The 19,751-nt window shown below is 42.3% G+C and overlaps 2 protein-coding genes across 6 annotated transcripts in view; one reads left to right on the top strand and one right to left on the bottom strand.

Annotated features, from left to right (window-relative positions):
• The first annotated feature begins 866 nt into the window (after positions 1-866).
• GMNN (geminin DNA replication inhibitor) lies at positions 867-7,048 on the top strand. 2 transcript variants are annotated; one of them, XM_041408176.1, is made up of 7 exons: positions 867-954; positions 1,596-1,660; positions 3,333-3,431; positions 3,768-3,900; positions 4,579-4,661; positions 4,742-4,852; positions 6,545-7,048. In XM_041408176.1, the coding sequence occupies exons 2-7, from the start codon at positions 1,604-1,606 to the stop codon at positions 6,746-6,748; spliced, it is 687 nt and encodes a 228-aa protein (XP_041264110.1). In that variant the 5' UTR covers positions 867-954; positions 1,596-1,603; the 3' UTR covers positions 6,749-7,048. The 2 variants fall into 2 exon arrangements, with proteins under 2 accessions (XP_041264110.1, XP_041264111.1); XM_041408177.1 differs by lacking the exon at positions 867-954 and adding an exon at positions 1,157-1,201.
• Positions 7,049-11,976: 4,928 nt separating this feature from the next.
• The window catches only part of RIPOR2 (RHO family interacting cell polarization regulator 2), a 68,998-nt gene continuing 61,223 nt past the window's right edge, over positions 11,977-19,751 (bottom strand). For all 4 annotated transcript variants that reach the window (XM_041408172.1, XM_041408174.1, XM_041408171.1 and 1 more), the window contains 5 exons: positions 19,487-19,645; positions 18,239-18,441; positions 16,702-16,785; positions 14,725-14,815; positions 11,977-13,598 (listed from right to left, as the gene is read on the bottom strand). In XM_041408172.1, the coding sequence (XP_041264106.1) occupies positions 13,498-13,598; positions 14,725-14,815; positions 16,702-16,785; positions 18,239-18,441; positions 19,487-19,645 (638 nt within the window). In that variant the 3' untranslated portion in view covers positions 11,977-13,497. The remainder of the gene's footprint in view (positions 13,599-14,724; positions 14,816-16,701; positions 16,786-18,238; positions 18,442-19,486; positions 19,646-19,751) is intronic.

Below are 19,751 nucleotides of genomic sequence, written 5' to 3'. Positions count from 1 at the left end.
TATCGGAATCAGGTTCAAAGAAAATAAAAAGGAAAAAAAAGATGGTGTTCTTCAGACCAAAGGTTATTTGAGCTCTAGAGGTAATTGCCAAAGGATATTGTGCACAATGAAAATTTAAATGGGTCAATGAGACACTGAACAAGAGAGATCAGCTTTATTTCCTTATCCTTGTTTAAAGATTTCCTAATGCATCTTTTTTTATGTTCTGCCTTTCTTGCTTTCATTGGACCGTGACATTCTACTTAAAACATTCTCATAAGTGCCATAGAATTTATTTCCAAACAGGAGACGGACAGAATGGCAGGCTAAATAAATACTTCTCTCTGTTACTATCCTAATTTCTAATAGATCCATCATATTGCTTGGGAAAAATGTTGATAGCTGTTCTGCAAGACCTTGATTGTAAGGAATGTGTCCTTAACTCAACAAACTGTTTATTCACAAGTCAGCAGAAGATACTATTATTATAAATAAAAGATAAATGTGGAAATATTTGCAAGAACATAATTGACAAGTGGCTTCTAACAAATTTAAGAGCACTCCTTAGGCATAATTAATAAGAGCTGTAGTCTATATCGTGCCTAAAAATTAGTGTTGTGTAGCAGTTATTGTGGCTGAACAATGCTAATTTTCTTCCCCGGTTTTGCAGGTTGTACCGTGTTTAGACAGGAGTGATGAGAATAAGCGGAGACGTGATTAAATCTGATCTGGCCCGACTCCTTTATGACTAAAACAAAAAAAAAAACCCAAAAGCCAGAAGCAAGCAAAGCCCGCAGGCCAGCGCGCGCCCCCTCAGCGCCGGCCCCGGCGCGCGGGGCGGGGGGAGCGCGGCCCGCGATTGGCTCGGAGAGGGCCCCCGCCTCACGTGACCACCCGCGTGCTCCTTATAGCCGCCGCGAGAAGGTGGCTGTCGGTGTGAGCGCGCGCTGCGGGGTCCGTGCGGAGCGGCAGCCGGTGAGCGGGGCCGGCGGGGGAAGGGAGGGGGAAGCGCTCGGGAGAGGGGCGGGAAGGACGAGAAGAGGCTGCTCTCCGTCTCGGCTGAGCCGCTGCCACCGGCGGCGGGCTGGGGCCGCGAGGTTCCGTGGCCGAGTTCGGGTGTTGGCGGGCTCCTGCCTCGCTATTCCCCATTGGCCGCGGCGGAGCGCGGGGAGGGAGGGGCCCTGCGAGCTCTGGCGGGAGCCGGGCCGCGGGCATGGCGTGGGTGAGTGCCCGGTTCCTCGCAGCCATCCCGGGCGTGCGCCCGGGACACTTCCACCAGCCCTGCGAGCTCGCCTGGTGGGAGCAGGGCCGGGGGGGATTAGTGCCCAGTTCCACCTCAGCCATCCCGGGCGTGCTCCTGGGACACCCCCGCCAGGCTGCGGGAAGGCCGCTCCGCGCTGCGGCGGCGCTGGGCGCTGCCTTCCCGCCGCTCGTGGCTGGGCTGCAGCCTCGGGAGGGGCTCTGGAGGGGCCTACTGACCACGCCGTGCATGGCCGACTGCTTAAGGCAGCCATGAAAGCTGATAATCCGAAATGGTCATGTTCTCCAACTAGTGTTGCCCGAACTTCAGGAGTCGAGGGATGCTGTATTAATTTTAGTGGTTTTTTCTATTGCAGTTGATCTCATGAATGCCAAAATGAAACAGAAATTGACCACAGAAAAGTTCTCAGGATCTTTGGAGGTATGGGCTTTAAAGGCTTGAAGCTAGCACCTCTCTGTGTGACACAAGCTTCTCTGTCCACTGAAGGAATATAAAGGGATGTGTTGCAATGTGCTTCCACCTGGCTGATGTCCATTTGGCTTGAGTAACCTGCTGGCAGACATTGTGGCTTGGGAACATGCTGTCCTGCTTGGGTATATGTGCTTATGACTACTTTTTTTCCTATTGCTCAGCAAGTCCTTTTTACTTTGACACTGAGCTTACTGTTTCTCCGTTTAATTTTTCAGGGTTGGTTTGGTTTGTTTGTCCTGACTGTGTGTCTTTGCTTACTGAATCTGTCTGGCTTATGCTTAGGGGTTGTAGGTTGGATTTTGTAGGCTGTTCTTTATGGGTGGGAACTTCTGAAGAGTTCCATCTGTCTTGTGTTGGACGTGTTTTAACTGAAGTATTCAAGCAGGCGGTTCACTTGCTAAAGTCACCTTTGTGAATAATAGTTGCCTTGGAATTGGTGGAAATGCTTAAACGACTTAGGTTTTTAAGAGTTAACTGATTAGGTACAAACCTTAGTAACTTTTCTTGGTAAATCTTTTAATGTAGGTCCTAGTCAGAATGGTACAGAAGAGTATAAAATAGAGGCTAGTAGATTTTGTATGATGAGGCATAGTGACTGGAATGGAAGCTTCAGGTATTAATGAAAATTGCTAATTGATAGGTCTGACTTAGGCACTCTTGTCCCATAGTGTCTCTAGGGTATTAATTGCTCGGTGTGGCTTTTTGCACTTTCAGTGGGTTAACTTGAGTATTGGCCAGTAATTTCTTGGCAGAGTATACTTAACTCTAATCCTAAGTAACAGCAAGCAGTGTCTGACACACGGTGTGATTCTTGTTCCCACAGCAGTTAATGTTTGTCCTTTAGTGGAACAGTAGGATAATTGGTGGCAGAAACTACCGTGGGAAATGCGAGCTCTTGTCCTGTGAAGTACGGTGTGAATCGGTGACTTTCTCACGCCCGTGTGGCATTGTATCCTGGCTGTTCTTGCTTGGTTGTCTGCCATTGTTTGCTATCCCATGGTGGCAGTGTAACCAACCCAATCAGAACGCTTTGATGCAGGAAAGAGGCATTTATGCATGATAGCAAGGGTGATAAACATACTGGTTAGACCAAACAATAGCCTGTCTGGATTGAAGCAAGGAAATTTTTGATCCATTTAATGAATAATGAAAGTAACACATCTGTTTAAATGAACACTGTTTGATGGAGTGTCCACAGGTCACAAAAACAGCTGCTGCCTGATGTGCCTTTACCACCTAACCTTGCAACTGCAGTGACTTTTGTCCCTGTCCCCAAGGGTCTGAGACCGCTGCTCTCAAACTCTAGTTTGAGAGGTCCAGCTAAAGTCACTGGCCTTGAAATCTAATCAGAGTGTTTCTGCTGAAGTTCTTTTATGAAAGGTAAATGTTTCCTAAGAGGCAGGGATTGATCACAGCTTCATGTTATTAAGATCGATCTCTGGTAGAAATAATTAGATCCCCTTCCTTACAAAAGCCTTAATGTAGCCTATGGTGTCTTTTTTTTTTTTTTTTTTTTGAGAAGATGAATTATGTGTTACCTTAATGGAAGCATGGTGGAGTCCTAATTTTCAGTTTATGTAAAGAAGAGTGGCTACTGTCTGACCCATTTTTGTCTTTTCAGAAGTACCTCACAGATAGCACATGCAGTGCTGCCCGAAGACCGACTCTTAAAATGATCCAGCCTTCAGCAGCCGGTAGCCTGGTTGGCAGACGTAATGAGGTATAAACTAAAAGATAATCTGTAGATAAGGAGTTATTTCTGGTCATAGGGAAATGCTTCTGAGCTGTTAACTGAAAACTAATATATTTGAAAAAAGACAATGTGCTAACTAGAGTGACACAAGCTTAGTATTGTTGTACTAATAAACAATATTGAAACCCAGCAATTTCTGAGTTCTTTGGGTATTAAGGAAGATGTCTAAACTAAGAACCATAATGTGAAGAAATCAGGACTTAGAGACTTATTTGGAGTCATGAGTGTGCAGGCTTAGAAGTTTGTATTTTTGTGTAGGCTGAGATGTTCCTCTAAACTTAAACCTGCCCATGTTTTATGCAGAAGAAATCTTCAGTCAGAAGGAAACTCTGGAATAACAAATTTGCCTCAAAGGCTTGTAAAGCTGAGGTGTCTGTGGACAAAGAGCAAGAGAATGAGAATGATGTCATTCAAGCTGAAGATCTCATGATGAAAGGTATGTGGTAATTCCTGAAATGTTTTCTTGCACTTTAAATGCTATGCTGCTGTTGGAGTGCTACTTGAAACATATTTCCTTTGTCATTTAGACAAGGGCTTTGTGGGTTTTTCGTAATGTCTAGCAGGACTTGATGATGCTTATCCTCTATATTAAATAAAGTACAGGTGTCTAGTATTTAAGGAGGAGTTCATGATAACCAGAAGCTGAGAAGAATTGTGTGCAGCAGTGTTAAGGAGTCTTGTAGTTTGTTATTTTGGTTGGGCTGTAAGTTTTCCAGTGACTAATAATTAAGTTGAAATGAAAGCCTGTTTTGCCACAGCGTGTTGTGTACTCAGTTTCTCAGAACCATTATGCCCAGTGTGGACAGTGACTTGGAAGTAACACTTCTGTCTTCCACAAAGTGCGCGTTCAGAGCAGCATTGGCAAACGCGGCCGTCTTGCAGAGCCTCCTGCCATCCTTGAGGCAGCTCCTGAAGGCACTGTGCAGCCATTAATGCAGTGTAGGATCTGTTTCCTGTCAACTTGGGTCACTAATTGTAGTTCTACAACTAATCTTTGAAAACAGAATATGGAGTGAGTTTTTAGTACCACAGATAAAAGAATACTTGTATACAAGTTAGGTATCTCAAGATGCTCTTAAGAAATCAGACTTATTGTGGCCTTGTTGTTGTTCAGGAGATCCTTCATCTCAGTATTGGAAAGAAGTGGCTGAAGAAAGGAGGAAGGCTCTGTATGAAGTGCTTCAAGAAAATGAAAAGGTAGCTAATCAAAGATGCCTAACTGCTAAAGTTACCTGGCTCTTGTCTTCCTCTTCTAACATGTTGTTATCTAAACTCAGTTGCACAAAGAAATCGAGCAGAAGGATGGTGAAATTGCCCGCCTAAAAGAAGAAAACGAAGAGCTCATGTCCCTTGCTGAGCATGTGCATTATATGACCAGCGTGATTGAGGTACTTAAAGCAATTTTCGGTTAGTGTTGTAGAACAAAAAAGTGAGAAACCAGCCAAGGTATTTGTAATGAACCATGACTTCTGTCATATGTGCTCACATGATTCTTCATTTTAAATTGCTCTGACCTATTCCCTGCAGAATTGCTCTAATTCTAGAGTCATAAAGCTCCTTCCAGGATATGATATTTTCCCATCTTAGAACCTATAGGAGTAGTGAGAGTACTAAGATGGATGTTTTCAGAAGGAGAGATTCAACCTACTCTCTTAACAGAATTAGGATTTGCATGTTGGAGATTGTGATAAGGGAAGAGTTGATTTTTTACTTTTTTGGGATGACTTAAATTCATGTCCTTAATAGGTTGGTACTGGTTGTGTCCTTTGAGAAACTAAGCTTGAAACAGTCATAAAGTAGAATGGTGAGAGGGAGCACTATGCTCTCTAAGGTCAAGGTTTCCTTGTCAAGGCACAGTGCCAGTTTCACTGCCCAAAAAGGGCTGCGTGCAGTCTCTGGGGTTCATAAACTCATAAGTTTCCCAACAGCTCCCTCTGAGAATTCCTTGGGGCAAGTAGTTGTGTCACTAATTCCATGGCTCCTTTAGGAGTGGATTGTTTGTAAGAGCCTCTGAAGCTGTGATAAATACGTAGATAGGTATGGAACCTTGATGTTGTGGCTTTCAGGTTGTTTTTGCAGAGATTAAGCTCTCATTAAGCTGGGTGCCTGGCAAATACTTTGAGTCTGTAATTGATAGACTGGGAAGTGGAAACAAAACAAAATATTATTGCAAGTAACTTGTTTAATCAAGAATTGGACTTCATCAAGAATTGGACTAAGACAAGTTAGTTTCAGTTAGTGCAGTTTAGTTCAGCCATGAAAGACTGTTTTGCTACACTTGAATTTTTTTGGTACGTGGGGGGTACTGCTTGTTAGTGATATGTCCATGGGCAGAAATTACATTATTTGAGGACTTGAGCTAATGTACTTGGAAACTTCTCTACAGTTTCTCAAAAGTTATGATCACTTATTAGTTGTAAGCTACTCCCTCCTGAGGCTTAAATGAGCCTTAAAGGATACATCAAACAACCAGAAGCTTCAAAACCAGCCTCTTTACAGTCCTGTTTGTCTTCCTTAGATCAGGTTAGGTGAGGAACTTCTAGATTGGTCAAGTGCTAGAGACTGCTGGTCTTAAAGCTCATCTCAGCTTAATGTAGCTTCATCTCTAACTAAAAATGGACTAAATTGGTTGAATTTTTTTTTTTTTCTAAAATTAAATTTGTAGTGCTAGAGACTGCTGGTCTTAAAGCTCATCTCAGCTTAATGTAGCTTCATCTCTAACTAAAAATGGAATAAATTGGTTGAAATTTTTTTTTCTAAAATTAAATTTGTATGGTGCTATAGTAAATACTTAACTTGGGAACCAGTTCCCCGTGTTTTAGGTTGCCTGAGATGAAACCTGTCCTACTGAAGAACCTGAGAAAAACTGAACAAAGCAAATGTGGTTTGCAAGTTAAGAGGTAGTAGTTTGAGTTGAACTTGTATCTTAAGATTTTTGTAACTGAGGAATGTTTTCATTATTTCAACGACCTCCAAATTAAGATGATTAGTTTGCTTAATTTAATATGCAGAGTCTTATTTCACTATTTCATAGTTAAGTAGAAAAAATATTAAATTCACTGTGTTCTGTTCCTTTGTAGAGGCTAACTGGGCAAGCACCTGACAATCTTGAGACACTGGAGAGTCTGGCTCTAGAGGAATCCAGACAGGAAAATGAAGAGCATAACTGTGGAGACAAGGCAGACAGTCCTTCTGAAGAGGAGCCATCTCAAGTATTGTCTGGTTTAAGGGAGAATAGAGCAGATCTTCCTTCAAAGGAAGCAAGCCATTTGCAACTGGAATGACAACCTTTAAATAGGCTTATGTATGTGGCTTTTAATTGCAGACTTCCTCTTGAAAGGATATATTAAACCTCAGGTATAGAAACTCTTGTGGGAACATTACAGACGTTGGCATTTTTAACTGGAATTATGTAGCAGTGGGAGGGGTATCTGAATACTGCATGGAAAATTTACTACAGGCTGCATGTAGTTGCTTGTATGAAACAAATACTGTGTATTTCAACTGTTGTGTAAATATCTTTCTTATCAGTTGGTCTGACAGGATGCATGGAAATTGATAAATAAATCTTTGCATTACCAAAATAATGTCTTAATTGACAGGGGAATGGTTAATCCTTGGTTTAAATCAGTTATGGCTCCTGTAGATGGAAGCTTTCAAATTTCTGGGGGAGAATGCCTGGGCAGATTTTAGGTTTTTTAGATTTGCAGAATTCTGGAGAACAAAATTGCTTTTTTTTTTGTGGATGGAGAGTGGGAGAAAAAGCAAAAATGTATGTGCTGTTTGTGAGGTTTCAGAAAATCTTCCTGGGTAATTAGAGTCAAAATCTAAAGGTCAGTTAGATTTATGATTTTCAAGGTTTTTTTTTAATTAATTTCCTCTGCCTTCTAAGGAAGCATTTTACAAGCTGTGTAATGAGAGCTTAAGTAATTGATTTATGAAGAGAAGGTGGCGTATTCTCAGTCCCAGTAGCAGCTGTGCAGAAAACTATAGGTGGAAACAAAACAGCCTATACTTCAGAGCTGTTCTGAAAGGAAACTGTTTTCAAGGTACTGCTCTGGTATTTACCAAGAAATGAGAAACCCTTTTACCAAGGTACTTAGGTTCTGAAAGGTTTACAGGAATCGAAAGTAGTCTTTAAAACCTTGAGCACCCTATCTGGTATCTGCATGGGCTGTGATGGAGCAGGATTTTCACTGGAAAATTTTTGAGTGAACTCGGGGCAGTTGTTCTATAACAAGGCTTTAACAATGGGGGCTGTTGCCGTATCTTGGGAGGAGCTTAAAGCTGAGTGGCCTTCGGGATGCAGAAGTGAATAGAAGCATCCTGGTTTGTGGATCTCTCTGGCCTTGCCAAAGATGGTTGCTTCAGGGTATGTGTGAATGGCTCTGGAGCTATCAGATTGGCTCCTTTATATTCCTTCTGTTTTACTTCCTGTGGCTGTTGATAAATTAACAGATGTTTTACAACTGATTTCAGTTGTGACATCCAGGAAATGGCAGAAGCCACTGTAGGAGGTAATACTCCTGGCTGCCTTTTTACCTCAAGCATGCTAACTAGAAAACGAGGCATCACAACATCTTGTGAATTTTGTAAGCACAAGATTTTATCTTCCAACCTGTGCGCTCCAGCTCCAGCGGGTGCTTAGACATATTTCTTTCCATCACAGGATGAAAAGGTGAGAAAGGTGTGTCCTCTATCTTGCTCTGATGCTGTCTTGAAGAAGAAACAAAACTGGGTGCTGAGCAAATGATTTAACCTTGGTTTTCTGTTAAGGAGAAGTGGATAATGGTTGTCAAGTGACTTTGACCTCTCCTATCTCACATTCTAAGCAACTTTCTTAAAGTAGTTCAACATTAGTAAATATGGAAACAAATTTCATTTTGATATAATTGTTTTTTTGCAGTTCAACTTAGTTAAGTTGATTGTTAACTCAAATTTTTTTAGAGATGTCTTTATTTTTAAACATCAGGCATACTGTATTTGCAGAGGCTGTAGAAGGGAAGGAAGGACTGTGGCAGGACTAGCAGACCTAAATGAGACAAGTGCAACCTTTCCACTATTTCACTTCCTGCTGTAGTACAGGTGCTGTTGTTGGAGCAGAACTGCCAGAAAGAGACAAATCCAGAATTTGTGTGCAGTATCTGCATCTGTGTTTCTTACCTTCAGTCAAGAAGAATGCATATTAGGTTTAGATATTATGCTTTTTCTGGATTGATTTTATTTAAATAAAAGATGTGACAGTCCCTTGATGTGCTGGATCCTTCTGTTGAAATAGACTGTGTACAAATAAATCATGGAAGTTCTGCAAGTAGGCTGATAGATGTATTGCAGCATTTGGCCCACCTGTAATAGAGCAGATTTTTACATCGAAAAGGCATGTGCCACTTAGTAATACATACTGATGTTTTAAACCAAGACTACTATAGTTGTATTAAGTGCAGTTTGTTAGCAGAGTGGATAGTTTGCTGTATCAACTGATAAAAATCTGTGATGCCTGAGAAGGTGAGGTGTGAGAGCTGAACTGCCATGCCACAGTACTAAAACCTATACACGTGCTTTGTCACAGATGCATTGAACCTCCAAAGGCATGTGCCACTTAGTAATACATACTGATGTTTTAAACCAAGACTACTATAGTTTTATTAAGTGCAGTTTGTTAGCAGAGTGGGTAGTTTGCTGTATCAACTGATAAAAATCTGTGATGCCTGAGAAGGTGAGGTGTGAGAGCTGAACTGCCATGCTTTGTCACAGATGCATTGAACCTCGACCAAACACTGCCTATACCTATTGTATCAGACATTAATGTATGGAAATGTTCTTCTCAGCTGTTTAAGGATGCTGCAATACTTGCTGTTTAAAAATGTTCTAAAAGGATTGAGTTTGTTTATTCTGACAATTCTTGTGTGCTTTTTTTGAATATGCATGCAGTAGCACTGTGCTACATAATAAGTCTAGGAACTTGATATTTATGTGCTCACAGCTTGTCAAAGGTGTAGAAATTATAATTTGTTTGTGATTAGTTCTCTTAAAACCTTCTGACATTTTAAGTATATAGGGAAACTCATCACTGGAACATGGCTATGTAGCAGCTGAAAATCAGCATCACTAACGACAACCAGCTGAGTTTATATCCAGCTGATTTACAGAGAGAGCACTCTATGTGGCACAATAAAAGTAGATTTGTTTGTGATTAGTTCTCTTAAAACCTTCTGACATTTTAAGTATATAGGGAAACTCATCACTGGAACATGGCTATGTAGCAGCTGAAAATCAGCATCACTAATGACAACCTTTATATCCAGCCGAGTTACAGAGAGGACACTCTATGTGGCACAATAAAAGTATTAGTTCTGGAATCTACTACAGAATGTGCTTCTTTCCAAGAAGTCAAATGCATTTGTGCTACCAGCATGTTGACTCCTTTTCACTGCAGAGGGAACAGACACAATCTTGCCTTTCTCTGAAGCAGGCTCAGGCTGTGTGGAAGTGGGATGTATCTACAGTGTTCTAGCACTTCTCCCATAAAATGTACATTCTGAACAGGGCTGAATTTCAACCATGCAAGAGCAAAGTGTGGGGAGGTGGATCATTTGCAGGTGTCAGATGTGTCAAGAATAAACAGCTGTGTGGGGACAAGCAAACCACGGGGCAGGTGGATTGTTTGTGTGAGGAAGAACTCACAACTGGTTTGCACTAAAAATTGTTATTTTTGCTAAGCACCCATTGTACTTAAGACAATGTGTGAAGAAATTAATTAGACCATAATAGCTCCTTGTTTGGGCAGCTGAAACTCACTTGGTTTTTGGCATGGGATTGCTTACGTGAGGACCTGCAGCATTGTCTGGTGCTGTAGCTTATGGTGTGGCCTCTGCATAAGTAATGAAGTTAGTCATAGGTTATTTTTTGTTAAGAACATGTGATGCATATTTGCTTTTCCTCAAGGGCCATCTCGGATTGTTTTCAGAACTGGATTTAAGAATTTAATAAGATGTGCAAACTTTGCCAAAGCTGTGCTTTTCCAGCACTCCAATTGCTCTGAAGACTGAGTTGTATTGTCATCAATGTTTTTTTCCAGCAGAAAATGTTTATTATGTTATTCATTTATCTTTCCATTCTTGCAGTTTAGCAACTGATAATGGTATTTTAAGGAACCTTAATTTGCTGCTGTTTGTTGAACTGCTGGCATATGCCTGTAATGAAATGTGATCAGTTGTGAGGACACATCTATCCTACCCTCGGGGGCACTGCAGCCAGTTGAAGCTGGGTGCTGTGCGTCCTCTCCTCAGAACACTCCCACTGCAAAGCAGGGAGCCATACTTAAGATACTGTGTCTGGCAGTTCTTGGCTCCTAATTTTGAAGTCCACATTATTGATAAGCATTATTTATGAAGTATAAATTATAAAGTATATATCACAGACTGCAGGACAGGGTGGAGCTATAGAGGATAGCTTTTCTGAAGGTCTGATGGATACAACAGCCTTGCCAGTAGCAGTGTGAAACTGGGTAGCCTAACATGCTGCTGTAGCTGCAGTGTGCTACAGATTTCTATTTATGGGGCCAAACGCTGAGACAGTGACAGCATGGCAAGGGTAGTAAAACCACCTTATGCTGTGGTGGTTTTAACATACCTTTACCACCAGATAAACCCCTTTCCCAAGTGCACTTCTAGCAAGCTGCCCATCTCTTCCACCTGCACTGCTGCTGAGCTACTTTGGTATGGGAGCTTTTTCCTAACACCCTTTCCTGGGGTGGCCCTGACCTTTGAATTTGTCCACGTAATTTATTGCCGCCCTAAGAGCTTTCATAATTACTGCCTGCTGCTGCCTTCTTTACTAGTTGGTAAGCACAAACATTGTAATGCTCACCTCTGTGCATCTCGTGTTTCCTATTCCACCAAGGAGTGTGTTAATGTGCCAGGAAGCGGCAGCGTTGTCAGCTCTGCAAGCATAAAAATGTACAAGCTTCAAGACAAATGGTTTGATTGTTTTTCTTTGCCTTCAGGTTTTGGAAGCTTTAAGGTCTGTTCACTTTGTCACAGCTGTTATGAATCCTGGTTGCAGTGGTGTAGCAGATCAGCTTTAGGCTAGTGAACTTCTCCAAGGGTGGCTTTAAACTACAGTGAGATGAGATGAGATACACCCTCCATTTGATGTGGTACCTCTGTATGTGAGCGGCTCCCTGTTCTCTGCAGCTTTGGCTCCCTGCTCCATAGGCACCTCTACATTCCCTAAGGTGTGTGCTGGAAGCCTGAACGTTTGAAAAGGGAAAATGAATGGAAGGAATTTCTGTGTCAGGAGTCTGTCTTCATAGAAGGGAGGAGTAATCAGTGCAAGTTTGGTAGCAATCCTGGTGCCTCTCCAGCACGTCTTCTGGTCGTCCCTGTGGAGCCTTTCTTATTAAGTATCTTGAATGATACACAAAACTGGCTTGCTCTGAACTTAAACTATGAGCCTGATAGTGAAGAGGCTGCTGATGGAAAGGGTGACTATACATGGACTGATGTGCTTAGTAATTAAAAATAATCTTTATTATAACTTAAATGTGATAGGAAATATGGTGAATACAAATGCCACAAAACTAAAAGAAAAAAATTAAAAAAAAAAAGCAGATAAAAAAGGACACCTTGAAAGAATTCAACTGATGGGGCAGATGTAGTATAAAAACCATAACATGGCTATTTCACCTTCTGCAAAAAGAGTTTATATCCTTCAGTAAACAAGTAAGCATTTTGCACTGTACAAAATGTACTTCTTTAATTAAAGGAAGAATATATATTTATAAATATACAGATATGTACATTCTTGTAACATTCACAGTAAAAAAACCAAAACAAACTACCCCTGCCTGCCAAAGTGTTTGGCTCACAAGGTTTCCTCTTGATGTGAACTGTTTGCAGTATTTTCTATGTCGTCTATGCAAATTTGGATACTTCAATTGACATCTAAATAGCATTTCATGCATAATGAACACAGTACAGGAACACTCTTTTGTTAAATTCTATTCACCTCCTCTGTTAACTTAAGGCTTGTAATCAACAGTTTGAAGCACTTGCTCTCTTTCAATCTTGCAGTGCAGGGCGCGGAGGTGCATTCACTTCCCCCTCTGTTTATTACTGCCTCCGAGGTCCACTTGAGTTTGTTCTGTTCTTTATATGGAAATCACTCTATAGAAACTATGCTCCTCTAATTAGAATGTACGAAATCCAATCCTGCCTGCAACTTGCAGGACAAAATGGTTTTGGGGACTCGTGCAATTAGTGGTATTCACTCCTTCTTCTCAGAATAAATAAATGCACTTTACCTTTTCATTTAGTTTTCAGAAGCCTACATGATTGTTTGATCCCCCTCAGAAATCGCTGGATTAATGATGGTTTGCTGCTGGAGGGCAAGAGAAGGGAATAAAAGACCAGTGGAGGCATTTAGAATGAGTCACCAAAGTGACGCCTCCCCAGGTTTACATCAAGCTGTTTCTTGAGGCAAAACTAGAACTTTCCCTGTATTTCATTTCTAAGACACAACTAAGAAAGCTGAGCAGCGTTTCCTGCCACTGGAGTGTTGCTGGGGACAGTGCATGGCAGCAGACACTTCATTTGGGATTCAAGGGAAAACTTTGCATGCCTGCTCAGGTGGCCTCCTGATTGTCCTTGTTAGATACGGTATCACACATCTCAAGCTTTCACAACAACTTCAAGAAAGTAAATATAATAGGAAAATATATGGAGATGCCAAATTCTAAAAACCCCACAGAAGTCTGTTGAGGCTGAATAACTGCAATTAAATTATTTGTTTAGAATCAGTCAAGAAAGTATTGTTCCTCAGCATCCAACTGTTCCATCATGAGCTGCAACAAGGAGCCAATAGGAATCCTTAAGCTGGACTTCAGATTTTGCTTTTCTTGAAGAAGTCTGTAATTTGCTACATTTTGTAACATTCTCCTAGAATTCTTTAAAGTCTTCCTTTTGTTCCCCATACTGAAGTGCAGCTCCATCCTACTTTAATGCCTGTTAAATATTAGCAGGTTCTTTTCCATCTAAAAAGCTGTGGCAGCTTCAGTTCCACGGCGGCTTCCAACTTTAACAAATTCCCGGGGAAATTTGTCCAGCTGTTCATATGCCAGTCTCCCATCTTCACCTGAATGCAAAATGATAAAGCATAATAATGTATTATGTCGTTGCCCTAGAACATTTAAAATACTGGATTCTCTGCTGTTAGAAGGTACTGATTGGCCAGTAACTTCTACCTCTTTTTAAACTCTATCTTGTTAGAAGCAATTTCACAAATTATTTGGAAAAGTTAAACATGCTCTGAATGCTCAATTTATTATTATTTTTTTAATTTCCCATGTAACTTGTTTGGTTATCTAAAGCCAAACAGAAGCAGATGTGGCTTGTGTGATGAGGTGACAGTATCTGCACACTTGTACTGAATGACCTACTGTGCTTGTCAATGTCTCAGCTGCTGCTGTGATGTACTTGAGGTAAATGTTTATCCACTTCAACCTTGGAAAATATAAAGTTTATCCACCTCCCACTTCCTGGCACTTTAAAGAAGTGAGTCTATCTACAATGTTACTTTTATACTGCTGAAAATGAGGAAGCAGTAAGTTTGCTAAATATTATTGTGTCTTTCAACCCCTTTTTCCTTAGCTACTGCCATCTATATGCACTTTCATGAAGACAGCATTGAGCCTAATGTGTTGAGCTGGCAATTAGGAACCAAAAATGGTCTCTGTATGTTGTCTAGAAGAATGGCAAAACAATCAGAGTTTTCAAGTGTCCCTGGGCTAGTTGTTTTATAACCTGAGCAATAACATGTCCAACAGCAGACTGAATTCCTGCTTAAGTGGTGAATGGAAGAGAGCATATTTGAAGGGTTTGCATAATTCAAATAACACAAGGACACCTCCCCCATGGAGTAGAAATTCATGGCTAGCTGGAAGGCCAGAAAAACACAATTTCTCCGTGCCACTGAAGTACTGGTGCCCAGAAACTATGCAGATTAATTATCAATTCTGTTTCTCAACTTCTCCTTTGCTATCCTTCCTTTTACTACTTCCCCCTCCAGACTCACACAATTCAATTTCTCTTTTTAGCTCATTTTCAAAATGAGTAATTTTTAAGAATCTGTATTTTCTGACTTAAGTCACTCTGTAAAGTTTTGTTTCCATTTACAGTCTCACATTTACATAGCTCAGTTGTCTTACATGCTGCTCTGTTAAAAAATAAAATTAAACACTGCTCTAAACCAGGCAACTCACCGAGGGAGAGCAGGGTTTCGGACGCCACTTTTCTGATCTCTTCATTGTCAGACTGGCAGAGCGTGACCAGCATTTTAATGCTCTCAGTAGCCTGGGAAGTGCAAAAAGAACTGCATTAGCACCACACAGGACACTGGGGTTTTTCCACAACCCTGCATGTAAATAGTAACCATCCTCTGCACTGTCCTTCCCACTCCAAGCAAAGGGCTTTGGTGGAGACAGGAGGAATGGGGTTTCCCTGAGAGGAAGCATTTGGAGGAGGTGTATTTTCTGCTGCTGGTGTGGACCCTTTCTAATTTTCCTACCCTATGCACCACATATAAAAATCTGACAGACCAGCTATATCTGCCACTTCTGACTGCAGGATAGGTGATGGGCTGTGGACCAAGGCCATAAGATGCCAAGATAAGGGTACAGCACGGAAATGAACAGGAGACAGGGTCTAGTAAATGGGTTTCCTATAAAGCATGACAAGCCTGTGCTCACCAATATTTGCAGACTTCTGCCTTGCTTCTGCTATTGTTGGGAAGAAAGCAAGGAATAATCCTGTTCTGATACAAAAATGTCAGGTCTTTGGGGAGAGCAGCTGTCATAGTGTCTCTGTCTGGCTATTTAACACAACAAGAGAGATGAGTGAAAGGAAGGGCAGGTGCTGCCCCAGTGTGACACCTGGAAGAGGCACTGAGTCAGTATTTGTATGAGCCCTGTCGATCCAAGGGGCACAAGGCCTGGTCTGCATGCTCTGAATGAGGGCTTTGCTGCCAGAGCCATTAAATCTCACCACCTTGTCTTCAGTGTGGCCACTCATGTGTGACTCAGGGTGAGGCTGCACTGGTGACTACAGCTCGAATGCCTGTGAGTGATGGGGCCGCAGCAACACAGAGCTTGCTGCCATCTGAAAGAACCCCACAGAGATTCAGCAGGACTTTGTGCAACTGATTGTGGACTAAACTGCCCCTGGGTTACCCCATCCACAGCCACCTATCCATTGTAGCATTTCCATCTCTGAAGTAATAACTTCCAGCTTCAGCTTTTTCTTTGAAGATTCCAAATGATGACATTTCCCCTCAGTAGCTTTTTTCCCCAGCCACAAGACTCACTGAAGTCACACTGCTCAAGTTAAACTTGTCCAGCTCCAGTTCCCACCACTGCTTCCTAGTCTGAGTTTTCCTGAGCACTCAAAAACCGCACTGCAGCCGCATGCAGCAGAGATGTAATGTGCCTCACCATTGCCTCTCAGGGATGCCTGCTAGCTTCTCATTTAAGGGAAAGGGTTTTTCATATTTAAACTGGATTATGTATTGAATGGCATCAGTTGTGACTGGGATGAAGTTACAGTTTAGAGCTGCCTTCCGGGAGACAGATTAGACAGAGAAATAGTCAGTCCAAAGTGCATCTGTCTCATGGAACATATTTTTTGCCCCAGTATCCCATATCACCCAGGCCTGGGTGGCTGCTGTCTCCCATGGCTATACAACCAAAATAAAAGTGCATTTTCCCATCCTGCCAAAGGCTGGAGTGCAAAGATGGTACCAGATGCTAGCTGAAGCTGTAGTGCCCACATGTACCAGTTATTTGTCACAAAACAAGCTGTGATCTCTCTTTTCTTCTACTGCAGCCCACATGCATTAGAGCTCATTTTATCCTGGGAAAGCACTTTTTTGTCCTTCTCAGTCAGTACTTTATGGATTAACATTTTTTTCTCTGTGATGTGGAACTGAGTCTCCTGAAGTCAATATGAGAGGGAGGAAAAGATGATATGCAAAAGATAAAACATTGCCAAGGTCACAGAATCCAGGTGTTTGTGGTTTAGAAGGTTCTAACCCATTCCCTTTATCTGAAAAGGGATGGAGCACAGCAACACAAAACAAAAACACTACTGCTGCTATTATTGAAATTTCTATTTTGTTGTTTGTACCTATCAGATGTCCTTTCAAAAGCAAAGCCAAGCACCACAGTGTATTCCTTGTCTCTTACCTTGAGGTATCTTAGAGCCAAGCAAGCTGCTTTCTGCAGCTGGAGGTTGGGCTGGGTTAGTGCTTCACAGTAATAAATCAAGGCCTGAAAACAAAAGAAGAAGAATAGCAATGAAAATGTCTGTTGCTCCATAGAGAAAGGTGGAGCATGGAGGTATTGCTGCCCTGTTAAAGGGAGAGCAATTGCAGCCTGCCTCCCTGACAGGGAGCATGTAGGATGGCACAGGCGGGATAATTCCCTACAGCAGATCCAGGCCAGAGCACTAGTCATAGGTCAGCAGTCTCAGGCCAACTTTTGGGGAGGAGAAGTTCACATTAAAGTGAGATGCACAATCTGGCACCTTTGAAGGCCTTTCACCATATATCACCAAAGAGCTTTGAGTGGGCCTTGGAGTCCAATATCTCAAGAGATGGCCCTTGTGATGGTCTCTTTAATGTAAGGACAATAATGAACTAGTTGGTATAGATCCCAGGGAGACTTAAAATAATTATTACAATGAGCTGCTAGACCAGTTTACTGCTTGACCCTAGAAATTAGTAGCTAATACTAAGCAGCAAATCTCAGCAGCACTCAGCTGCACAATGAATTCATCTGCACAATGAATTCATCTGCAGCATAAGGCTGCATAATACTCTCACAGAAGCCACTCTGTGGTCCTTCCTGCAGGCAGTGGACCAGGTATCAGCTACGCATGCCTGTTCCAGGAGAAGGTTATACTTGCCCTGAGATGCTGTCACCAGGAAACTGGGGATGGGAGAAGGATGGTATGAAGTACCAAGAGGCTGCAAAAATGGAAGATGAAGTGGGAGGGCAAGCAAAGAGGGGACTGGATTGATAGACAAGAGAAGCAAAGACTTTTCCCTTTGCCTTCCTTCTGCCACTCTTCCAGCTGCCTTTTCTTTTGCTCTATCATGACAGAGAGCAAGATGGATGGTAGGGAAAGGTCTGCCATGAAAGGGTAGGAGCCAATCCCTAATTTCTTCTTACGCCTCCTTCTTCCCTCTCTTTAATTTCTGTGTTTAACCTGACCCTGCTTGTTGCATTTGGTATCAGAGATAGACTCAAATCTTAGTTCTCACAGCTGAGCTGCATTTGCCCAAGGCCGTCCATCCCCTCTGGAAATGGTGGGAAGTCCCATAGATGGCAGACTCCTTTGGGAAAAAAAATCTGAGACCTACATCTTTGTGTGTTGGTAGTGCTGGGGATTGTTACCTTGAAGCCTTGGACTGAAGCCAAGTCTGAGACAGGGCAGCAGAAATGCTGTAGTGTGGAAGATAGCTGGAGAGCACAGCACTCAGTAAGTATTTGCAGTTTTGATTGGTACCTGTTTAGCGTAATGACAGGTAGAAGCAAACTGGCATAAAGACAGAAACAGACCTGCACATGTGCAGGAAAATTAGACAGGATATCCCTCTGGATCAGTTTAAATCAAGCTTGGATCAGTGACTTTATATGCACAGATATTTGAGACATACAGGTAGAAAAAGGTCATGATGAAACAGGTCTCTCATGCGACAGGTGATTTTCTGCCACTTACCTTCTCCCTGAAGTGCCTGTTTTCTGCAGTTGCTGTCAGAAGTGATGCCACAGTCTCACTGACTTCATTTTTATTTTCATTGAGAAGTAAAGCCAAAGCTCTTAAAACTTCCTGCTGTGGTGGAAGGTTATTGGAGTTTATTTTGGACACATTTTGCTGCAGTTTTCCATCTTTCACTGACTGCAGCACCTGAACCACAGACGCTGGAAGTGCAAGAAAAAGGTCTGTGTTACTTGCTTTATCCTCTCTGTACTTTGGATTGATCCTTTCCTCGCTAGCAATCTTTGATTTATACGACACACACTGAGGATATGAAAATATTCCCATCTGAGCAACTGCAGCATGGCAGTGTGTCTGCATGGGGAATTGTCTGGGTTTTAAGCTGGGCCAGTTTCTCAGACCTTCTTCCAGGGAGGAGATGAGTAGATGGGCCCAAGTGCAGCACTTAGACCTACCCAGAGCTACAGGCACCCCTGTCAAATCTCTGCTTTCTGCTGGAAGTTGTAAATTCTCACCCTAACAATTGAAACCAAATATCCTTGCCAGTGTATTGATTTTCAGAGCATCTTTGTGAGAGCTTTTCCTGGATAGATTGATGTCAGCCAACAAGAGCTAGGGCTAGTATGTTTCAGAGGTGAGTTGAAATGCTATTTGGCTTCCAGGCTTTTGAGCAAAAGCTCCCTTGTATGCCCAAACAAAAAGGAACACTAGGCAAGGTTCCTCAAACTCCCTCTCAAATAGAGAAGAAAACTTGGCTTGCCAGGGACTGCAGTTCAGCACACTTTGTGCAGCACCTGCTTCTCTCTTTAGCTCTTGGTAGCAGAGCCTGCAAAACTCTGAGGTGCTGTGATCCCTTGGTCCCTGAGAATTGCTCAGCATGTCAGAAGGTGTCTCCATAACAGGTGGTGAAAGACCAAGACATCATCCAAGCTGTGAGCACAGAAAACTTCCCAGACTTTAGGCTCAGCTCACCACCATCAGCCATTCCCTAAAAAACAGTGCTTTCAAAACACTTTTTTTTTCTTATTTGAATATGGAAACAGAAATGACTGAGGGTCTGTCTGCATCAGCTCCTTTCCCTTGACATGTACAACAGTTCAGGTGCATTCACTTAATAGCCAGGACGCTTGTTTGTCTCTTTTCTCTCCTCCTTTTGTAAAACCAGCCTCAGGGCTGAACTGCTTTGTGTTGAGCTCAGAAGGACAGAGAGGTACTCCCTAACCAGCCAGCAGAATTTATATACCCTACCTTCTTTTGCGAGCTGCAGCAAATAGCTTCCAAGGTCACTGACACTGTGGCTGGCAAAGTAGTTGTAATACTGAAAGACAGTAATGGTCTCGGAGGACATGCTGGAGTAGAGGACAGGCTCTGTCCGGTCCAGGATCTGAGACACCAGGATCCTGAAGACTGCAGGCAACCATGGACAAAGGGACAAGTTAGTGAGAGCAAAAGCTGCTGGCAAAATTACGCAGTCCACTTCAAAACTGGAAGAAAGAACCTCATCTGCAAGGCC

Source organism: Onychostruthus taczanowskii, unplaced genomic scaffold (genome assembly GCF_017590055.1).
Source record: "Onychostruthus taczanowskii isolate IOZ18803 unplaced genomic scaffold, ASM1759005v1 scaffold29, whole genome shotgun sequence".
Classification (NCBI taxonomy): domain Eukaryota; kingdom Metazoa; phylum Chordata; class Aves; order Passeriformes; family Passeridae; genus Onychostruthus; species Onychostruthus taczanowskii.
Note: the sequence above shows the minus strand (reverse complement) of the source record. Positions and strands in the feature narration are given on the sequence as shown.